The sequence below is a fragment of the Sphaerodactylus townsendi genome, linkage group LG01 (genome assembly GCF_021028975.2).
Source record: "Sphaerodactylus townsendi isolate TG3544 linkage group LG01, MPM_Stown_v2.3, whole genome shotgun sequence".
Taxonomy (NCBI): domain Eukaryota; kingdom Metazoa; phylum Chordata; class Lepidosauria; order Squamata; family Sphaerodactylidae; genus Sphaerodactylus; species Sphaerodactylus townsendi.
In genome coordinates, this window is record NC_059425.1 from 179,987,380 (window position 1) to 180,007,888 (window position 20,509).

Below are 20,509 nucleotides of genomic sequence, written 5' to 3' on the forward strand. Positions count from 1 at the left end.
GGGAACAGCTCCGTACTCCTTGATTGGAATGTACTATTGCAGTGCTTTGGTTAATATACTGCGCGCTGCAGACGTGTGGGTGGTTACGGAGTCGAACGTTTCTGATTGTCTGTTCCTGTTGAAAAGAATTTGCTAGGGGTTATTTGTTAATTTCCGAAGGAATGAGTCTGGAAGCAATTCTCTTGAGATGCTGGAGGACGTTTCTTGGAATGGGAATTAAATCCCAGGTGCCAGCAACAGTGGGGAGGAGGTTGAAGACTTAGTTTAATCTCCTTTTGGTTCTTTTTGTTTGGGTGCCCACATTGAGGCACAGTCTGTTGAAATCTGCTGCATACCATGTTGGGGCTTTTAACCTAGGCTCATTCCGCACATGCAGAATAATGCACTTCCAAACTGCTTTCGGTGCTCTTTGAAGCTGTGCAGAATAGCAAAATCCACTTGCAAACAGTTGTGAACGTGGTTTGAAAACGCATTATGTTGCGTGTGCAGAAGGGGCCTTAGTTACGACACAAACCTGTGGTTTAACTAGACAAACTGTGGTTAGGATGAACATCCAGCCTTGGATCACTGCACTAACCGCGGTTAGTTAGGATCTGAACCCCATTGTCTGAAGTTGGTTTATTATTTACGATTAGTGTTAATCGTGGTTCTTTGTGACCTAATTACTCCAAAAAGTTATATGCTGCCTTTCAGCTGAGTCAGGGCCATTGAGACGGCTAGCAACTAAAAAAGAGCGGTATAAATGGACCACATAATACAGTGAGCAGCAGTGGTGTATCTAATCTGGAGGAACCGGGTTTGATTCCCCGCTCTGCCGCCTGAGCTGTGGAGGCTTATCTGGGGAATTCAGATTAGCCTGTACACTCCCACAGACGCCAGCTGGGTGACCTTGGGCTAGTTACAGCTTCTCGGAGCTCTCTCAGCCCCAACTACCTCACAGGGTGTTTGTTGTGAGGGGGGAAGGGCAAGGAAATTGTAAGCCCCTTTGAGTCTCCTGCAGGAGAGAAAGGGGGGATATAAATCCAAAACTCTTCTTCTTCTTCTTCAGTTAAAAACTAGAACTAAAACACACTCGCCTGTGCATACACGTGGAGACATTGATTAAAAACGTTTGTCAGGGAGGAGAAATTATTGAAGGCATGTCAGATAAAGCAACAATATGTTCACCCTCTGGTAGCAGACTGTGGCCCATTGTGCACTTACTGCTGCCACGTGGCTGGGTGCCTCGCTCCGTGGTTTCCACTGTGGTTCCCTGTTCTGAAGGAGTCTCCCACTACGGAGCTTCCTCCATTTGGCCGCTGGTCACTTTCTCCTTCATCCGAATGGGGAGGTCACCTACCACTGTCTTCTGGGGGGGGGTTGGTCTAGTGGCGTAATGTCCCTTGGGCAATGTGGGCAGCTGCCCAGGGCTCAGGAATTTTGCAGGGCATGCTCCTGCGTTTTAATTTTTTGGTGTTTTTTCACATTTCGGCCTGCAGGGGGCGCATTTTTAGAGATATCGGCACCAAAATTTCAGGGTATCATAAGGAGACTGTTCTGATGATGCCTCCCAAGTTTGGTGCAGTTTGGTTCAGGGGGTCCAAAGTTATGGACCCCCAAACGGGTTGCCCCTATCCCCCATTGTTTCCAATGGGAGCTAAGGAGATGGGGGCTGCACCTTTGAGGGTCCATAACTTTGTCCCCCGTGAACCAAACTTCACCAAACTTGGGGGTGTCATCAGGACAGGAAGCCATAAGCCACCAGGGGAGGCCAGGGGAGCTCCGCCTCCTTCCACCACCCATGGGGGGCATCAAACTCAGGTTTTGCCCAGGGCTCCAGTTTTCCTCGTTACGCCCCTGGTTTGGTCTATTCATAAATTTAAGAGATTTCACTGTCCATTAACATTTCAATGATAGAGTGACCGGAAGAGCAACTAGGCAGAAGGGGGAAGGCATGGCGGGACGGCAAAGAGTAGCACACCGTTCTGCTTCGCAGGGAAAGTGAAGTGATAGAAAACATTTTCCCCTCATTCGAAAGCCACATGGCTTCTCTGATCGACCGCATTTGGTTTTGGAAGAGGCAAAAAACATCAGGTTAACGGGAAGTCTGCAGTGAAAGGAAGGCAGGCTGACTGTGAGGCAGAACACAAGTGTGGTAGAAGAGGAACATTCCTGAGGAGGGATTGCCAGAATCTTAATGCCACAACTAAAAAGGCCCTGCCTTGGGTTGCCGTCTGCCTTCCAAAGATAGGGGCACTCAAAGCAGGGCCTCAGAAGATGACTGTACCAGTTGGGTAGATTCATGTTCTGAAGGTATGAGTGTATCCTATGTTTGGCACTTCCTTCCCTAGCTATCGGGCAAGGGTGACAAAATTAGCATTTGTCCCAGCAAACCAGTATTGGAGCTTCATGAAATAACCATAGTTTGAAAAGAAGCCTGGTTTCACATGATGTCTGAGCTGAGCCTGATTTTTGTGTGGTTTGGCTGACTTAAATTGCCTTCAGAAAGGCAAGCATCACGGTCTTTGAGTGGCAGAGGTATTTTCTGAATGGGCCGTCCTCCCTCAGGGTCTGGGACTAGAGTCTTTCACTAAAATGTGTGGGAAAAAGAGCCATTTGGGAAAAAGAGAACAGGGTGGGGTTAAGAGTCTCTAGCTGGAAGCTGTGCAAGTTGCTCTCCAGGGATCGGCTGAGAGCCTATTTGTGTCCATGCTTCTCTGCTTGTGTGTCAGTAAATAAAACAAATATCACGGAGACCTCATGAGTCTCTTTGATAATCTCTCCTCCCAAGGAAACTGAACTCTGTAGCTGTGCCGTTGGAACTCCCCACTGCTTGAAATTGGTTTATCCGCAACAGTATAGAGGGCTGCTCCCAGACTTTGTAAATAATAGTTTGCAACTTTTCAAACAATTATACCGAATGAGACCCTCGGTCTGCCAAGGTCAGTTCAGTTTTATTACGGCCATTCGGCCAGCAAAAAAGAGTAGAGAAGAACAAGAAAAAGGAAGAACAATAGACAAAAGAAAAATCGAATTTGTACAGAAATCCATGGTATAAGTCTATACACAAAAAATATCATCAGCTTGTAGCATTATTACGGTCACCTTCATGTGGTCTGGCTCTTGGTCCTAACATGATTCTTCGCTTATTATGTGCCATCATACAAAATTTAGCTACCTGCTGAGATATAAAAGAAACTCGGTCTTCCAGTAAAATTCTCACATATACTCTGGTCTCTCTTCAGATCGCATAAATCTTTCACCTTTTACTAAAGTCCGCCAAGGTCAATATTGTCTAGTCCACAGGTGTCAAACTCGCAGCCCTCCAGATGTTATGGACTACAGTTCCCATCATCCCCTGCCAGCAAGATGCTGGCAGGGGATGATGGGGACTGTAGTCCATAACTTCGAGGGGTCGCTGAAGTTTGACACCTATAGCCTAGTCTATAGGAACTCTTAATTTCCAGATGTTATGGACAACAATTCCCATCAGCCCCTGCCAGCATGACCAATTGGCCATGCTGGCTGGGGCTGATGGGAATTGTAGTCCATAACATCTGGAGTGCCAAAGGTTTGCCACCACTGTTCTAGTCTGACTGGCCGATGCTCTCCAGGGTCTCTCACATCACCCACTGCCTGGTCCCTTTAACTGGAAATGCCGGGGATTGAACCTTGGGATCTTCTTCATACAAAGTTGAGGTTCCCCCAGTCCCCTTCCTTTAATTGAAGGTGATGGGGCTCATCTTCAATCTCAGCTTTTGCAAGCAATCCTATCTTGCAACAAGAGACCCGCTTGATTTGCTGCCTGTATCTTACCTCGCTGCCCATCTCCCCGTGCTCCTATCTCATCTGCTCCTGAAATATCTGACGTTGGTCCTTGTGGCTTGGTGGTGACCCGCTTTTAATTCAGGTTATGACCTAATTGTACACGGGCACGATCTACCTGGTACACCCTGGTGCTATCGAGGCTTAACTAATATTTTTGCTAAGTTGATATTTGCTTGAAACTGTTCCCCTGACTTTGCTACTAAATTAGGGTTTTGGAGCATGCGGTAAGCCACAAGTTGTGCTGCGCTGTGTAATGGTGTAGTGGTTAAAAGCAGCTAGACTCTAACCTGGACAACTGGGTTTGATTCCCCACTCTTCCACAGGAAGCCTGCTAGGTGACCTTAGACTAGTCACAGTTCTTTTTCTCAGCCCCACCTACCTCACAAGGTGTCTGTTGTGAGGAGAGGAAGGGAAGGAATTGTAAGCCACTTTGAGACTCCTTAAGGTTGAGAAAAGTAAGATATAAATCCAAACTCCTCCTCCTCCTCCTCCTTCATAAGAACATAAGACAAGCCAGCTGGATCAGACCAGAGTCCATCTAGTCCAGCTCTCTGCTACTTGCAGTGGCCCACCAGGTGCCTTTGGGAGCTCACACGCAGGATACTTCTTCTTCTTCTTCTTCTTCTTCTTCTTCTTCTTCTTCTTCTTCTTCTTCTTCTTCTTCTTCTTCTTCTTCTTCTTCTTCTTCTTCTTCTTCTTCTTCTTCTTCTTCTTCTTCTTCTTCTTCTTCTTCTTCTTCAGATTAGCTTGTGGAATTCAGATTAGCTTGTGCACTCCCGCACATGCCAGCTGGGTGACCTTGGGCTAGTCACAGCTTCTCAGAGCTCTCTCAGCCCCACCTACCTCACAGGGTGTTTGTTGTGACGGGGGAAGGGCAAGGAGATTGTAAGCCCCTTTGAGTCTCCTGCAGGAGAGAAAGGGGGGATATAAATCCAAACTCCTCCTCCTCCTCCTCCTCCTCCTCCTCCTCCTCCTCCTCTTCTTCTTCTTCTTCTACTTCAGATTTCTTTCTGTCTCTTAGTTCAACTCTTGATTTGATATCTTGATTAAATCCACCCCCCCCCCCCAAAGAGTTAGGCTTGACATTTTAAGGAACATGAGCTAATATGTTTATTTTTTAAAAAGGCTTGAAACCAAGGAGTTGCATAATTCAAGGATTAAAGTTTAATAATAACCTTGATTTGGAAAACTTGGCAGTTCCTTAACTCTGCCCTGGTAGTTCAGCTGTGATGGAGAAAAAGTGGGCAAAGTCATACAAGTTTTTCCATAGTTAGTTCTGAAAGACCTCTGTGGTCTCCATCAACAGTAGGTCCTTAATACTGAGTTAATGCATCTGGAAGGATGAGTTTGATTGAAGTCATCTTAGCGTAGGGCTCGCTGCAGTCCTGTCCACGTAGAAGGCAAAAATGTTAACCCATCGTTTCATGGCCGGCCTTGACTTGTTCTTTTTGCTTCAGCTCTTTATGAAATCTTTTCACATGACTTCCACCTGGCCCCATAACGTGTCATGTCCCAACAGACGAAGTTGTCCTTAATCCCACCGCCATTTCTACAGCTAGGACAACCAAACGATCACTTGGATTGCTTGCTATCCCGCTCGCCCGCTTTATCTCCTTTCGGTATTCTGTATGGCCAGAACTAATGATGCTGTGTTGTGGAGTTTCTGGGCTGTATGGTCGTGTTCCAGTGGCATAGGAGGTTAAGAGCTCGTGTATCTAATCTGGAGGAACCGGGTTTGATTCCCCGCTCTGCCGCCTGAGCTGTGGAGGGTTATCTGGGGAATTCAGATTAGCCTGGGGAATTCAGATTAGCCAGCTGGGTGACCTTGGGCTAGTCACAGCTTCTCGGAGCTCTCTCAGCGCCACCCACCTCACAGGGTGTTTGTTGTGAGGGGGGAAGGGCAAGGAGATTGTAAGCCCCTTTGAGTCTCCTGCAGGAGAGAAAGGGGGGATATAAATCCAAACTCCTCCTCCTCCTCCTCCTCCCTCCTCCTTCCCTTCCTCCTCCTCCTCCTCCCTCCCTCCCTCTTCTTCTTCTTCGTCTTCCTCTACTTCTTATTCATCTTCTTCTTCTTCTTCTTCCCCTTATACTCCAGCTTCTTCTTCTTCTTCTTATACTTCTTCTTCCAGTAGCATTTTCTCTGACGTTTTAAGCTTGCATTTGTTGATTTGGCATCATCAGAGAGGATCATCTTGAAGATGAGAGGGGGCCTCTGGAAGATCCTTCTGAAAGATGCCAGCCACAGATGCAGGCGAAATGTCAGGAGAAAATGCTACTGGAACACGACCAGACAGCCCGGAAACCCCACAACATCCCAGTGATTCCGGCCACGAAAGCCTTCGACAGTACATAAAACCAATGATGTTGTCAACTCTTTTGGTGAACATCCGGCAGGGAAAAAAAATCCAAACTCTTCTCTTCTTCAAACTGGCTGTTGAGGGACTTCCTGTCCTTGCATGCACACGTACAGATGCACACACAAGCAGAGTGGGATTTTTTTGTGTGTGTTTGAGGCATTGTGTTCTTGCTTCTGATCTAGAGAAGAGACTTCTGTGGTGTAGTGGTTAGCATGCTGAATGAGGATGTAGGAGACACCTGGTTTGAGTCCTCCCTTGTGCTACTGAAGCTCATTCATGACCTTGAGGCAGACCCACACTTTCAACCTGACCTGCTTCACAAGGTTGTTGTGAAGATCAAATGAAGAAGGGGAGGACAAAATAAGCTGCAGTGGCAGACTAGAGGCATAAGAACATGTAAGAGAAGAAGAAGAGTTTGGATTTATACCCCACCTTTCTCTCCTGTAAGGAGACTCAAGGTGGCATACAAACTCCTTTCCCTTCCTCTCCCCACAACAGACACCTTGTGCCAGGGCAAGGTGTAGCCTGAGAGGAAGTTCCGTAAAGAACTGTCAGACTCAGCTCCAAGGTCACCCAGCAGGAACGTAGATGTGCGCATGGAAACACATCTGGTTCTACCACCAGATAAGCCTCTGCCACTCAGGTGGAGGGGGGGAATCAAACACGGTTCTCCAGCTGCTCTCCATCTTGTGATCTGCCTGAGTTCCCAGAATCAGCCTTGCTGTCAGATAATCTTATTTGTCTTGCAAAATACTACGTGCACATGTGAAGGCTGTCAAAACACGATAGAACAGTGGTGGCGAACCTGTGGCACGGGTGCCAGAGGTGGCACCCTCAGAGCCCTCTCTGTTGGCACGTACCGCAGAGTGCCCCCCCCCCCCACATCTAAGGGCTGGCCTGGGCCACTGAGCCCGATTATTAGAATTACACCGAAGACCTAGTTTTGGGGAAGCAGGGTAGGTAACCCTGTTAAAGCTGTTAACCCCACTGATTTTCATATCTTGCGCTGGAACTAAAGCTACATCCTTACCTGGGAGTATGCTTGGTTGCTGGCAATGGGGCTTGCTTCTGATTAAACCCTCCTAGGGTCGTGATTCACCGTTGGAAGAGCTGCATGGTTGCTTCAAAGCAAAGCCACCGACAATCACCAAGTTTACTCCCGAGTAACGCACACCTCGGAGCCAACCATTTTTCCTAAACCTCAGTATTCAGGTTAAATTGCCGTATTGGCACTTTGTGATAAATAAGTGGGTTTTGGGTTGCAATTTGGCCACTCGGTCTCAAAAAGGTTCGCCATCACTGTGATAGAACCATCAGCCTGTTTGTGAATGGTTTTGAATTACTTTGGATAAAAGTGCCGAACGGTTTGAACAGATTAAAGAACTGTGACTCCACTACAATTTATTTTAAAGGATTCCAGTTGCAAAACCTCAGCAAGGAAAGTCTCTCGTTTCTACAGTGCTTTTACAAGCCAGCTATCAGTAGCCTTTATTACAGGGGACTCCATGTCTTGTTTACATTATACTGTGTTTTACTGTCATTTGTGTCAGATGGCCATCTGCGGCATCAAGCTCCCTGGACTGAGTTCCTCGTCTCTGTGACTTTCCTGAAGGCCTTTCCCCACTTTCAAGAATCGATCACTTGTTAGAATAAGGGAGGCTGTATAACTGATTCCGACTGAAACTTACTTGGGTGTTAATGGTGCTTTTATTGCTTTGTTCAATTTCCTCTTTCCAATTTAGCTCTCCTTTGTGGTGAGGCTTACCGTGCTTCTAGTGACACCTAGTGCCTGCCCTGTAACATTTATGTATGCATGCATCCCATACACATTTCCTGTGGAATAAGTTCTATTGCAGTGATGGCGAACTTTTTTGAGACCGAGTGCCCAAATTGCAACCCAAACCCCACTTATTTATCTCAAAGTGCCAACCAGGCAATTTAACCTGAATGCTGAGGGTTTTAGTTTAGAAAAACCCGGTTGGCTCCCCTCTTCCTCCGCCCCCCCCACCAAGCTTCGAGCAGTATAGGGCCAGTCTGCCTCTAGCCTCCAGCAAGTCCTTGATGGCTACCGGGCTTCTGTGCTGCTCTCTCTAGCATCTCTGCCTCCTCCTCTGCTCCCTCTGCCCGGGAACTCGGGAGCAGCCAGGTTCGATCACTGCTCAGTGGGCCCGTGGGCCAGCCCCTAGATGTGTGTGTGTGAGGGGGATGCTTTTCCGCCCCCCACATGATGAACTCTGTGTGTGTGTGCCCACAGAGAGGGCTCTGAGTGCCACCTCAGGCACCCATGCCATGGGTTTGCCAGCACTGTTCTATTGAGTTTGATGGAGGTATATTTCTAAGTAACTCTGCATGGCTTTGCATCTTCGACTAGTGGGCCCTGGGGGCTTCTTGGAATACATTTTTGAATTTTAGTAGTTGTAGAATTTTATTGTACTTGGCTGGCCAAAAGCTGGTCGCGGGTGGGAGTGGGAGGGAGGAGTGGGAGGGAGGGAGGGAGGGAGGAAGGAAGGAAGGAAGGAAGGAAGGAAGGAAGGAAGGAAGGAAGGAAGGAAGGAAGGAAGGAAGGAAGGAAGGAAGGAAGGAAGGAAGGAAGGAAGGAAGGAAGGAAGGAAGGAAGGAAGGAAGGAAGGAAGGAAGGAAGGAAGGAAGGAAGGAAGGAAGGTTGGTTAACTTTGTGACATCTATGTTAAAATACTCAGTGGTTGAAAAATATGTTTCAACCGCTCAGCGTAGATGCTTTGTTTATAGACCTTTTGGCTGTAATCTTTCTTACTGTCAGTGCAAAGATAGCTACTCTGTAGGATACATAAGAATCGGTATCCCACAGCAAATGTACCTGTTTATCGAAATCTGAAGAAAGATTGCCTGGGATTATATTTACAATAAATTGGTTTCTGGGCTCTGCATAAAATACACACGCTAAAACGTAATGAGAAAGATTTTTGACAGCAGATTCCTGCGTATACAAATGACACAGTTAGATAATGCAGTTACTTTTGAATTTAGTACATTTTACTGCACCTTTCCTCAAAAGAGCTAAAGTGCTGGGTTTTGTTCTCCCCTCCTCTGTTTAGCCTTACAACAATCTTGTTGGGTAGGTTACTCTGACAGTGACATGCCCAAGGTTGCTCAGGAAACTTCATGACAGAATGGGGGTTTGAACCCGGTTTCCCAGATCTTAGCCCAACGCTTTCTTATAGAAGCACCCAGCTGGCCAACAACAAACTGAATGGCAATATTCGACAACCTATAGAATGTATCTTAAGGCAACCCCAGAACAGCCTCAGGTCAAACCCATAATTTATATGGTTATCAGATGAGGACAGTTTGCACTGTCGAAATCCTGGATTGTTTCTAAATGAACTCTCTCTGCGTTTATTAGTTTTTTAAAGACAAAGGCTATGTAGCAGTGAATACAGGAACTCCCATGTTATTACCATATATACTTGAGTATAAGCTGAGGCACCTAATTTTACCACAAAAAACTGGGAAAACTTACTGACTCGCATATAAGTTGAGGGTGGGAAATGCAGCCACTACTGGCAAATTTCAAAAATACAAATAGATACCAATAACATTACATTAATTGAGGCATCAGTAGGTTAAATGTTTTTGAGTATTTATTTCAAAGAAAAACAGTAAACTAGCTCAGTGGAAAAGAGCGTCAACAAAAACAATATGGTATCAACAATAACTTTAAAAGTACAAAAACCTTATCTCAATCAGCAACGAGTTAAAATCCTTCAAAACTGGATTCATCATCATCATCTGTATGTCCAAACAGAGCTTCAGATATAGCTGGTGTGAGGTTATCAGCACATAGGGCACATACAGTTGTATATAAATATCGTATATACTTGAGTATAAGCCAACCCGAATATAAGCCGAGGGGGGCTTTTACAGCATTAAAAATGTGCTGAAAAAGTCGGCTTATACACGAGTATATACGGTACTCAAGAAGGAACGTCTTTTGTGGCTGCTCATGTGAGCACTTGGGGACCTGCCCATTTGTCCTTAGGAAAGCTCCCCTGATGAAGGAGATAAAAAGCAAATGTCTGATTTGGGATGCTACTTAAATGCACAGATGTGAAAAGAGGAAGAAGCAGCAGCAACCGAATGAAGTCAGTGCAGACGAGGTCAGCTGCTTTATATGGCTTTGAGTGAAAGGTGTCAGGGGGATTGTATCTGGTGATTATGATGCATTCCTAACCCAATGCAACTGCCACAAGATATATGTAACTACTCCACTGCAAGATATATGTAACCAGCCTGCTATATGTTATCACTGCTATTCTGGGCATTCTTTCCTTGATCTTTGCTTTATGGCTTCACATGCTATGTGGATAACTAGGCTTTCCCCTGACACTTTAGTCCCGTGGGGGTAGGATGCCAGGTGGCTTTATCTCTATCTATCACCAACCTTGGGGCTCCTTGGCTCCAAACTAACTCTTTCTCACATTCCTTGGGAAAAAGGGAAAGGTTTTTTTTAGCATTGGGATAAAATGGGTAGCAAAAGCCAGATTCCCCAGAGCTGGCTTTGTCCAACTAGGTGCTTCGGTGGCTATCAATAAACGCTGCTGATCAACACTACAGAGTCTGTTTATTGCTTCAGGGTTCGAGACCTAACGAAAGGCGAGAAGGAATTGTTGAGCTGAATGGAAAAAGGAGGGGCGTCAGTGAAGAAGGTGCACAGATCAAAACTGAATCTGGTTGTGACGGCTGAAATACTTTTGTTTGTGTATATCCTTCTTTCCTTCCAAATTGGATTCTGGAAGTGGCTTAACACATTGTTCTCCCCCTCCCCCTTTTGGCCGTACAACAACCCTGTGAGGTGGGTAAGTCTGAGAGATTGCAATAGACAAAAGGTCACTTAATTAGCTTCCACAGCAAATCAGGGAAATTACGGGTGTACTAATCCTGACCTATCTTGCAATAGGTGGGAAAGTGCATTCTGGCACTCCAGATAGCTTTGATCATACTTATCAGCCCCTGCCAGCATGGCCAATTGGCCATGCTGGCAGGGGCTGATGGGAATTGTAGTTCATAACATCTGGAGTGCCAAAGGTTCGCCACCATGGCAATATAAGATATGTGTTAGCCAGCGTGTTATAGTGGTTGAAGTGTCCGACCAGGATTTGGGTTCGAATCCCACGCTGCCTTGGAAGCTTGCTGGGCGACCTTTGACCTGTCACTCTCTCACAACCGAACCGCCTTAGCAGGGTTGTTGTAGCTGTGAGGATAAAAATGGGGAAAGGCAGAACTGTGTAAGCCATTTGTGTCCCTATAAGGGGTGAAAGTGGAATATATCCAATATCCAAATAAAGAAAACAGATGAAGCTCCCAAGGGCCATGGAGTCATTATTATTAGCCTTTGTGCTGTAGAAAAGGCGCTGCTTGATCCTGCTGGCATTTCCCACAACTGACTGCTTAATCTCTTGTCTTTCAGCAATGGGTGGATGGACTCAGATCAGTCATCCATAACTTTAGAGCTAACAACGTCTGTCCCATGACATGTCTCAAGAAACAGTAAGTCTTTTCTTCCCTCACCTTTTCAATTCTTGCCCCCCCCCCTTTAGCCACATATTTTTCCTTCATGCCCTTTCGAAAAAAAGAATTCCTTTCCTTACTTGGTCCAGCCGGAGATCATATCTGGGGAGATTGCAAGAGACGTCCCCCTTTGGACGCAAACATCCATGAGAAATGTGGTGTTAATATTCGGTTCATAACTTTCCCCCACACAAATTAAAGGGAAAAAAATGTTCCCGAAGTCAAATCCACTCTTGCAGGGAGAGATTCTGTTTTCTGCTCTTGGCCTGGACTGAACTTTTACTGGGGAGCAAAAAGAGGCACAGTGGCCTAGTTCTGCACAAAGATCCTTCTTGGGGGGAGACCATCACTTTGAATGGCCAACAGCACCATCCAAGGGCAGAGCATGGAGAAGATTGTGAGCTTTTGATTACCTTTTCAGGAGACAAAAAAATGCCCGCCCACCCCCCATTTCCAGACCTGTCTTAAGAACATAAGAACAAGCCAGCTGGATCAGACCAGAGTCCATCTAGTCCAGCTCTCTGCTACTTGCAGTGGCCCACCAGGTGCCTTTGGGAGCTCACATGCAGGATGTGAAAGCAATGGCCTTCTGCGGCTGTTGCTCCCGAGCACCTGGACTGCTGAGGCATTTGCAATCTCAGATCAAAGAGGATCAAGATTGGTAGCCATAAATCGACTTCTCCTCCATAAATCTGTCCAAGCCCCTTTTAAAGCTTTGTGTGACTGTTGCTTTCTCTGAGAACTCTTGTTAAAAACAACAAAACCTAGCGTTTTTCTGAGAGTCCTCGGAGGGAGTCCTGGAGACACGAGTTAATTAACTTAGAACTAGTCATGACAATTGGCCATGACTAGCAGGACAGTCAATATGGCATGATACTTTTCTAGGAGCTGGAAGAACTGGGTTCAGATTCCCCTGTGCTGCAGAGGATCACTGGGTGACCTCAGAGCTGCGCTCTGTCCCGGCCTGGCCTAACCTACAGGGTGGTTGCCAGGGTCAAGTGGGAGAAGGGAACACCATATGTGCTACCTCTGCGCCTCTTGGAAGGAAGGGAGGGTTACAAATGTGCTGGGCAGACCTTTTAAAAAGTATTCCAGATGTATCGTTGAAGGCTTTCACAGCCAGAATCACTAGGGTGTTGTGGGTTGTCCAAGTGGTATGGCCGTGTTCCAGTAGCATTTTCTCCTGACGTTTTGCCTGCATCTGTGGTGGGCATCTTCAAAGGATCTTCAGACCCTCTGAAGATGCCAGCCACACACAAGCCTTTATTGGCATACAAATTCCCAGCTCTGCCGCCTGAGCTGTGGAGGTTTATCTGGGGAATTAAGATTAGCCTGTACACTCCAACACACGCCAGCTGGGTGACCTTAGGCTAGTCACAGCTTCTCGGAGCTCTCTCAGCCCCACCCACCTCACAGGGTGTTTGTTGTGAGGGGGGAAGGGCAAGGAGATTGTAAGCCCCTTTGAGTCTCCTGCAGGAGAGAAAGGGGGGATATAAATCCAAACTCTTCTTCTTCTTCTAATGCAAAAACAGTTAAAAGGTGTTGAAAGATGTTAAAAATGGCAGGAACTAATGGCAGGATTGCACAGTAAGTCACTCCTTGTCTCCATCCACGTGACCGTAGACAAGGTTAGAGGTAAAGTCATAATCATGGACTAGAGAAGTCTTAAAATTCCTCTCTTGCTGTAGTTCCGGCACGGAATATGGAGATGTTTAGGATGGTTGAACCTTGTGAGCGTTTCACTCCGCTCTGAGTAGAATCCTGGAAAGCATAGCTCATGGTTTTCAAAGGGTATCTCATTGATCTTGTGCTGTGTGAAATTCGTGAGAATGTGGCACGGTTTTGCTGCCTGCTTTTTTGCCTTCCTCCCCTGAAACTGTGTCTCGTTGCATTTCTCCTGTGGAATGTGTTTTCATGTTATCTTCTCTTACCTTTTAGCTGGATGAAGCTGGCATTTCTGACAAACACCAACGGCAAGATTCCAGTTAGGAGGTGAGCGTACTTGTTGGTTAGTGGTGTGCCCAGCAAGAATTTTAAAATCAGCCAGAGCTTGTTTTTTTTTTTAAAAAAAAAAAAGATTGTTATATGTTGGGATGGAGTTCAATGACCTTGGTTTTTTTTTTTCATTTCTCACTGGGTGGGGCATTTATCTATCTGTCTGTCGTCTGTCTATCTGGCCATTTGTCTTTCCATCCATCCGTTCATCTGTCTGTCCATCCATCTATATATCTGTCCTTCCAGCCAGCCGTCCGTCTGTCCGTCATCTATCTATCTATCTATCTATCTATCTATCTATCTATCTATCTATCTATCTATCTATCTATCTATCTATCTATCTATCTATCTATCTATCTATCTATCTATCTATCTATCTATCTATCTATCTATCTATCTATCTATCTATCTATCTATCTATCCATCCATCCATCCATCCATCCATCCATCCACCCATCCACCCATCCACCCATCCACCCACCCACCCACCCACCCACCCATCCACCCATCCACCCATCCATCCATCCATCCATCCATCCATCCATCCATCCATCCATCCATCCATCCATCCATCCATCCATCCATCCATCCATCCATCCATCCATCCATCCATCCATCCCACTCCTCCTTTTTTGGCTCAGAGCAGCTTCCAGCAATGAAAGCATAAAATAACAGAGATGTATAATTCATTTTCCCGAGGAGAGAACCAAATCAGAAGGACCAGTGGAGTGGAATGGAGGAGGCCAGATGGAGAAGCCATAGCTGCTTCAACTGTACGCCTAGTGGAGCAGTTCTGTCTTACAGGCACTGAGGAACTGTAGCAGATTCTGGGGCTCATTAGATGGAGCTTTCCACCAGGTGGGGCCAGGGCTGAAAAAGCCCTAACCCTGGTTGAGGCCAGCTGGATTTGTCTGGGGCCAGGGATTTCCAGCAGTTTCCATTTGCTGGATGCAGTAATCTCCAGGGGATGTACTTCTGTGGTAACTGTGTAGATGACAGCCATGGGGTGAAAACTGTTCTCAATTCAATTCCTCAGTATTGCTGCAGATTGTGCTGGTGTGAATACATTTCCATAGATATTTGAATCACTCTGGCCCCTTCCGCACATGCAGAATAATGCACTTTCAATGCACTTTGCAGCTGGATTTTACTGTGCGGAATAGCAAAATCCACTTGTAAACAGTTGTGAAAGTGGGTTGAAAGTGCCTTATTCTGCATGTGCAGAAGGGGCCTCTGAGTTGAATCTGTTGCTCTGCCTCTGCAGCTCAGTGGAGCGGGTACATTCTCTTCCATTCTTTCCCCCTATTTTTTTTCTGGGAGCATCTTCCTCAGGAACTGCATTTTGGGGGGCACATTTTGTATCTTCCTCAGGAACTGCATTTTGTAGGAGCAGCAGTGGTGTAGGAGGTTAAGAGCTCATGTATTTAATCTGGAGGAACCGGGTTTGATTCCCCGCTCTGCCGCCTGAGCTATGGAGGCTTATCTGGGGAATTCAGATTAGCCTGCACACTCCCACACATGCCAGCTTGGTGACCTTGGGCTAGTCACAGCTTCTCGGAGCTCTCTCAGCCCCACCCACCTCACAGGGTGTTTGTTGTGAGGGGGGAAGGGCAAGGAGATTGTTAGCCCCTTTGAGTCTCCTACAGGAGAGAAAGGGGGGATATAAATCCAAACTATTCTTCTTCATCTGGCTGCAGCGGGATGAGGAGAGGCGAGAATGTCCTGGAATGAGGCTGCTACTGAGTTCAAGTTCAAGAAAACAGCTGTGGTTCTGCAGTAAAAAGAAAAATTAATATTCTAAAATCAATTACGAAACCCAATCATTCTTCATTGAAAACTGCAACCGATACATAAAATAACAACTGGAAAATGAATACATCAAAGTAGCCCCGGGCGCCACATTGGAGTTTGGATTCATGCCTCGCTTTTCTCTACTGTGTAATTTCTTTTCTGTGCAATTTCTTTTCTTTCACAAGCATGCTGAAGCTTTGCAGCTCTCCCGTTGGGGCTCGGGGCGTGATATCATAAGATTGTGGATATTATATTCCCCCCTCCACCGTTCCCTACTCTTCTGTGCAGCAATGACATTTTGGAGGGGGGGCTTAAGCATCCCCCCCCTTGCTGTTGATAAAAGTTTTCGGCTGTCTGCCAGCCCTGGCCATGAGCCCTGGGTCTTACCTAATCAAGGGTCCAGGAGATCTCGCAAAAGTGGACAGATAAAAACGGAGGTTTGTTTTTTCCTCTCCCCTCTTCAGGAAATTGCTCCTTTCCTCAGCTCGGTGGGGTGGGGGGAGCCCTGCTCCATCTTTCTTGGCAATGTGGAAAGGGGAGGGAGAATATCTCTGCCTCCTGCCAAGCCTCAGGAGATGGTTTGTAATTCGGGGCACCTTTTCCTGCCTTTCTGCGTGCAGCAGAGAGATTTCACTTCCTTTCCCCAGACCATGTAGAAAAATGGAGGGTTTCCCCCTCTCTCTTTGGGGCCTGACTACACCAGACAACTGTTCCTGAGTTCTGTCAAGGAGATACACGCCAGGACCTCCTGACTGAAACCAACATTTCTGAGGGCTTCGGTGCCAATTTCGGTGCGAACTGAGCTTTTCCGCCGGGCTTTTGAGTAGACTGGCCGCTGATTGCGCCCCCCCCCCCCCCCCCTTTATAACATTGGCAGGCCGTTCCCCTCTCAGGAGGGTTTTTAGCTGCTGGACACCACCTGTTATATTTGTAATTGGTAACTTGTAATGCTGTATTTTAAAGGGGTAGTATTTTAATATTATAGAGCCTATATTCGTTTATTTATGATTGTTAAATTATTTTATATTGTGCTCTATTATATTGATATTATATATTGTATATTGATATTAAAATATTAGATATTAGATATCTATTCATGTTGTGCACCACCCTGAGCCCTCCGGGGGAGGGCAGCATATAAGATTAATAAAACAAACAAACAACAGCAGCAGCAGCAGCAACAACAACAACAACAGTAACAACAACAAACAACAACAACAACAACAACAACAACAACAACAACAACAACAACAACAACAATAATAATAATAATAATAATAATAATAATAATAATAATAATAATAATAATAATAATAATAATAATAATAATAATAATCTGTCAAATTCAGAAGGCAGCGCTGCTGGGATCCGCATGAATACTATGCCGATATATTATAACTTCCTAGGCCTCTGGGTGAGGCTCGAATTGTAATGAAGGCCAACAACCAGCTAAAGATCTGGCAGCTATGAAATCTATAATAATAATAATAATAATAATAATAATAATAATAATAATAATAATAATAATAATAATAATAATAATAATAATAATAATAATATAGATGGGGGGGAAGAGGATTAAGCTTCCCATTCTCCTTGCATGCCCTTTTCCCAATCTGAAATGACTCCAAAGTGTTCCTGTGGTTTTGTTGGGGGAAATGTTTGTATATCATTGGGGGTGATATATCAGTTTCCCCACCGGGGCAATTAGTGGCATCCTTGGACCACTTCAAGTCAAGGAGATTATGCTGTATAAAACATCAGCCCTCTCTCTCCGCACAGCATGTTTTCAATCCAAATTTGCTTCTATGAGCCTGTGAATCTTAAGTTTCAGTTGAGAACTCCCAGTGCTTGCCTGTTTGCCTGATGATACCTGGGGACAGACTTGGGGAAGTATTCTTAGTTTAGGGATGCCAGCCTTCAGGTAGGACCTGGAAATTTCCTGGATTCACATCTTATCTCCAGATGACAGAGATCAATTCCTCTGGAGAAAATGGATGTTTGAAGGGGGGACTGTGTGGCATTGAACCACACTGAGGTCTTTGTCCTTCACAAGCTCCACCCCTAACTCTTTAGGACTTTACCAATCTGGATCTGGCCACCTTACCCCCACCCCCACAGGTAGCTGGGGGAAGGGGGAAGAACTAGTAACCTTATTCTAGTCCCAAATTCATTTTGCGCCCCTTAGAGGTTTGGAAAACAAGGACCTCTTTACTGCTTTATGTAACTCTCTGAGGTTGTAGAGATCCTTGGTTCGGGATTTGAATGGAAACCATAATCTTCACTGCTTCTTTTACATTCCCTTTAATCACATAGCTGTTACTGGGAACTAAGTTTCCAAGTACCACAAGATCCAATTTGAGTTGGAACCATCGCACAGGAGGAAAAGGTCCTGAAACAGCCCCTGTTGGAGAACCACATGTGTTGTGTTGAGTGCACAATCCAAACTGGTCCCCTACAGCACTTGAGAATGCGGAGTTACCTGTTGCTTTTTACATGTAGAGACATATCAGAAGATGGACTGCCCCAAGTGAGAGGACTCTTGGCAAATATTTGTCAGTGACATTCAGTAATTGCAGAAAAAAGAGAGAATCACAGTGGGTTTCTACAGACAAAACACGCACACAAGGTCCTGCATTTCGGAAGGAATGTTCAGATCTGCCAAAAAACAGTTCCGGCAAGATTTGACACATGTGCCCATGCTTTTGCAGTGAGAGAGTATCTTCTGAAGTTATTAGAAACTTAAAAACTAGGACTGAACACAAACTATCGCACCTGGTAAAATTCGGGCACAAGAAATAAAAACTCGGAAATTTCGGTAAAGCCGAATAAAACTGATATACATTGGTTTTACTGAACTTTTTTGGGTTTATAAACTTGAACTGGAAAAATTCCAGTTTTCCACATGGAATTGCAAAGCAGTGGCAGGAAGAACTTCTCTCCTCTCCCTCTCCACCCCAGCTTGGGAAATGGCAGTGGTAGGAGGAGAGAGCAGTTGAAGCGCTCTCTCAGCCACGTTTTTGGTTCCCAAATCCACATGGGGGTGATGGACTTTCAACTGAATTAAGGACTTCAGTTGAAGTTGAAGCTCTCTCAGACAGTGAAGCCAAATCATATTCAACTTTATTGGGATTTTTTCAGTTTTTTTTAAAACCCTGATAAGATTTTGTGTGTGTGTGTGTGTGTGTGTGTTGTGGTGATTCAGTTAAAAACCCCTGTCAGAGACATTAGCCCTGACTGAGACTGAAAGTATTGTCAGTATTGTCTATCATGGGAGACTCGATGGAAACTTGGGGAGGTAATGAATACTGACTCTTTCTTACTGGTACTCAGTACCGCTCCATACCTTTCACCCTCAACCCTGGCCATGGATAACAGTCGTTATTGTGTTGGCACAGCTCAAACAATGCTGTTCACCTTGGAGAATGTGTGTCCTTCAGGATACTGTATTTGAAGCCAACATCCCCCCCCACACACACACACACACGGCTGGGATGGATTATGAGTCTTCCACTCAAAGCGGAAGGGAAGTTTGGTCTCCGAGACTGTGAACCCAAAGCACTCAGCCCAACGGTTGCTTCATCCGAAAACCCAAATCTTTGGCCCCTTCCGCACACGCAAAATAATGCATTTTCAAACCACTTTCACAACTGTTTGCAAGTGGATTTTGCTATTCCACACAGCTTCAAAGAGCACTGAAAGCAGTTTGAAAGTGCATTATTCTGCATGTGCAGAATGAGCCTTTGGCAGGGCTGAGGCAGGCAAATGGGAGCTTTAGAGAGATCACTGGAGGAGGCAGTTCCCTGTTCATTGCAAGATGTACGTCCAGGAAGCAGTAATAATTGGACATGTTACTACCAGACTTGCTAGCTTTGATAAAAATAATAGGATTCAGCATTATCTTCAGTCCCGAGACAGTGACTGTCTCTGCTTTACCATTAGTTTTTCATCATTCGCTTCCGGTAATGCTGGCCACTTGGACATTTGGAGAAATTACCAGGAGATAGGAGATGAGAAAAATACATACAGCGGGACATTCCAAGGCTACAGCGGGATGTGAAACAGGAACTGTTTTTGATGACGGTTGCCCAAAATTATTATTGATGGCAGAAAATGTAATCCAATAAGTTGTGTATGTGTGTTCTGTTTTTGTTTTGGTAAGTAATTGGTGGTGGGGTGTGTGTGTGCCTCCATTGCTTCTGTCAGGCAGTGTTAGACAGACCATCTGAATCTCAAGATTTAATATGGGCAATGGGGTAGCAGATCCAACTGAGAAAGAAGTTAGTCATAATAGCAGTGCCGTCTCTGCTTGCTGCAAGCTTTTTAATCCAGACCTGGCAGGTGTTGGAGAGCCAGGAGGAGGCTTGCCGACCAGTCTCTGGCCTTAGAGGATGTGGTCTTGTCTCTTCGTGCCCATTTGTAGAGCTAGGCTTATATTACTGGCCAGTCAAGAGCAGAGCGTACTTCTGTTTAGGATAGCAGGATACGTCATGAGACCAAGCGAAAGGACGGATCCATAGAAGATGCCGCCAGATGAAAGGACTTGCATTCTGAAGATGAGAGTGCATGACACAGACACACACACACACCCAATCCACATGAGTTGATTCATCCAGTGGTGCTTGGGGTGGAGTTGGAGCAGCAAAGAACCATTTACGTAGCTCCAGAGAAAAATGGGAGGATAAAGAAGTACTAAATCCCTCTGGGGATCGGGCGGTATAAAAATTGAAGGAAGCAAGGAAGCAAGCAAGCAAGCAAGGAACAAACTGGATCATAGGATCATAGAAACATGGAGTTGGAAGAGAAGGAGAAGAAGAAGAAGAGTTTGAATTTATATCCCCCCTTTCTCTCCTGCAGGAGACTCAAAGGGGCTTACAATCTCCTTGCCCTTCCCCCCTCACAACAAACACCCTGTGAGGTAGGTGGGGCTGAGAGAGCTCCGAGAAGGTGTGACTAGCCCAAGGTCACCCAGCTGGCGTGTGTGGGAGTACACAGGCTAATCTGACTTCCCC

At 45.7% G+C, this 20,509-nt stretch overlaps 1 protein-coding gene across 1 annotated transcript in view; it reads left to right on the forward strand.

Moving 5' to 3' along the window:
• The window catches only part of LOC125438128 (1-phosphatidylinositol 4,5-bisphosphate phosphodiesterase beta-4-like), a 257,416-nt gene that overhangs the window by 159,677 nt on the left and 77,230 nt on the right, over window positions 1–20,509 (forward strand). The window contains 2 exon segments of the mRNA XM_048506335.1: window positions 11,611–11,690; window positions 13,650–13,703. Of these exon segments, the coding sequence (XP_048362292.1) occupies window positions 11,611–11,690; window positions 13,650–13,703 (134 nt within the window).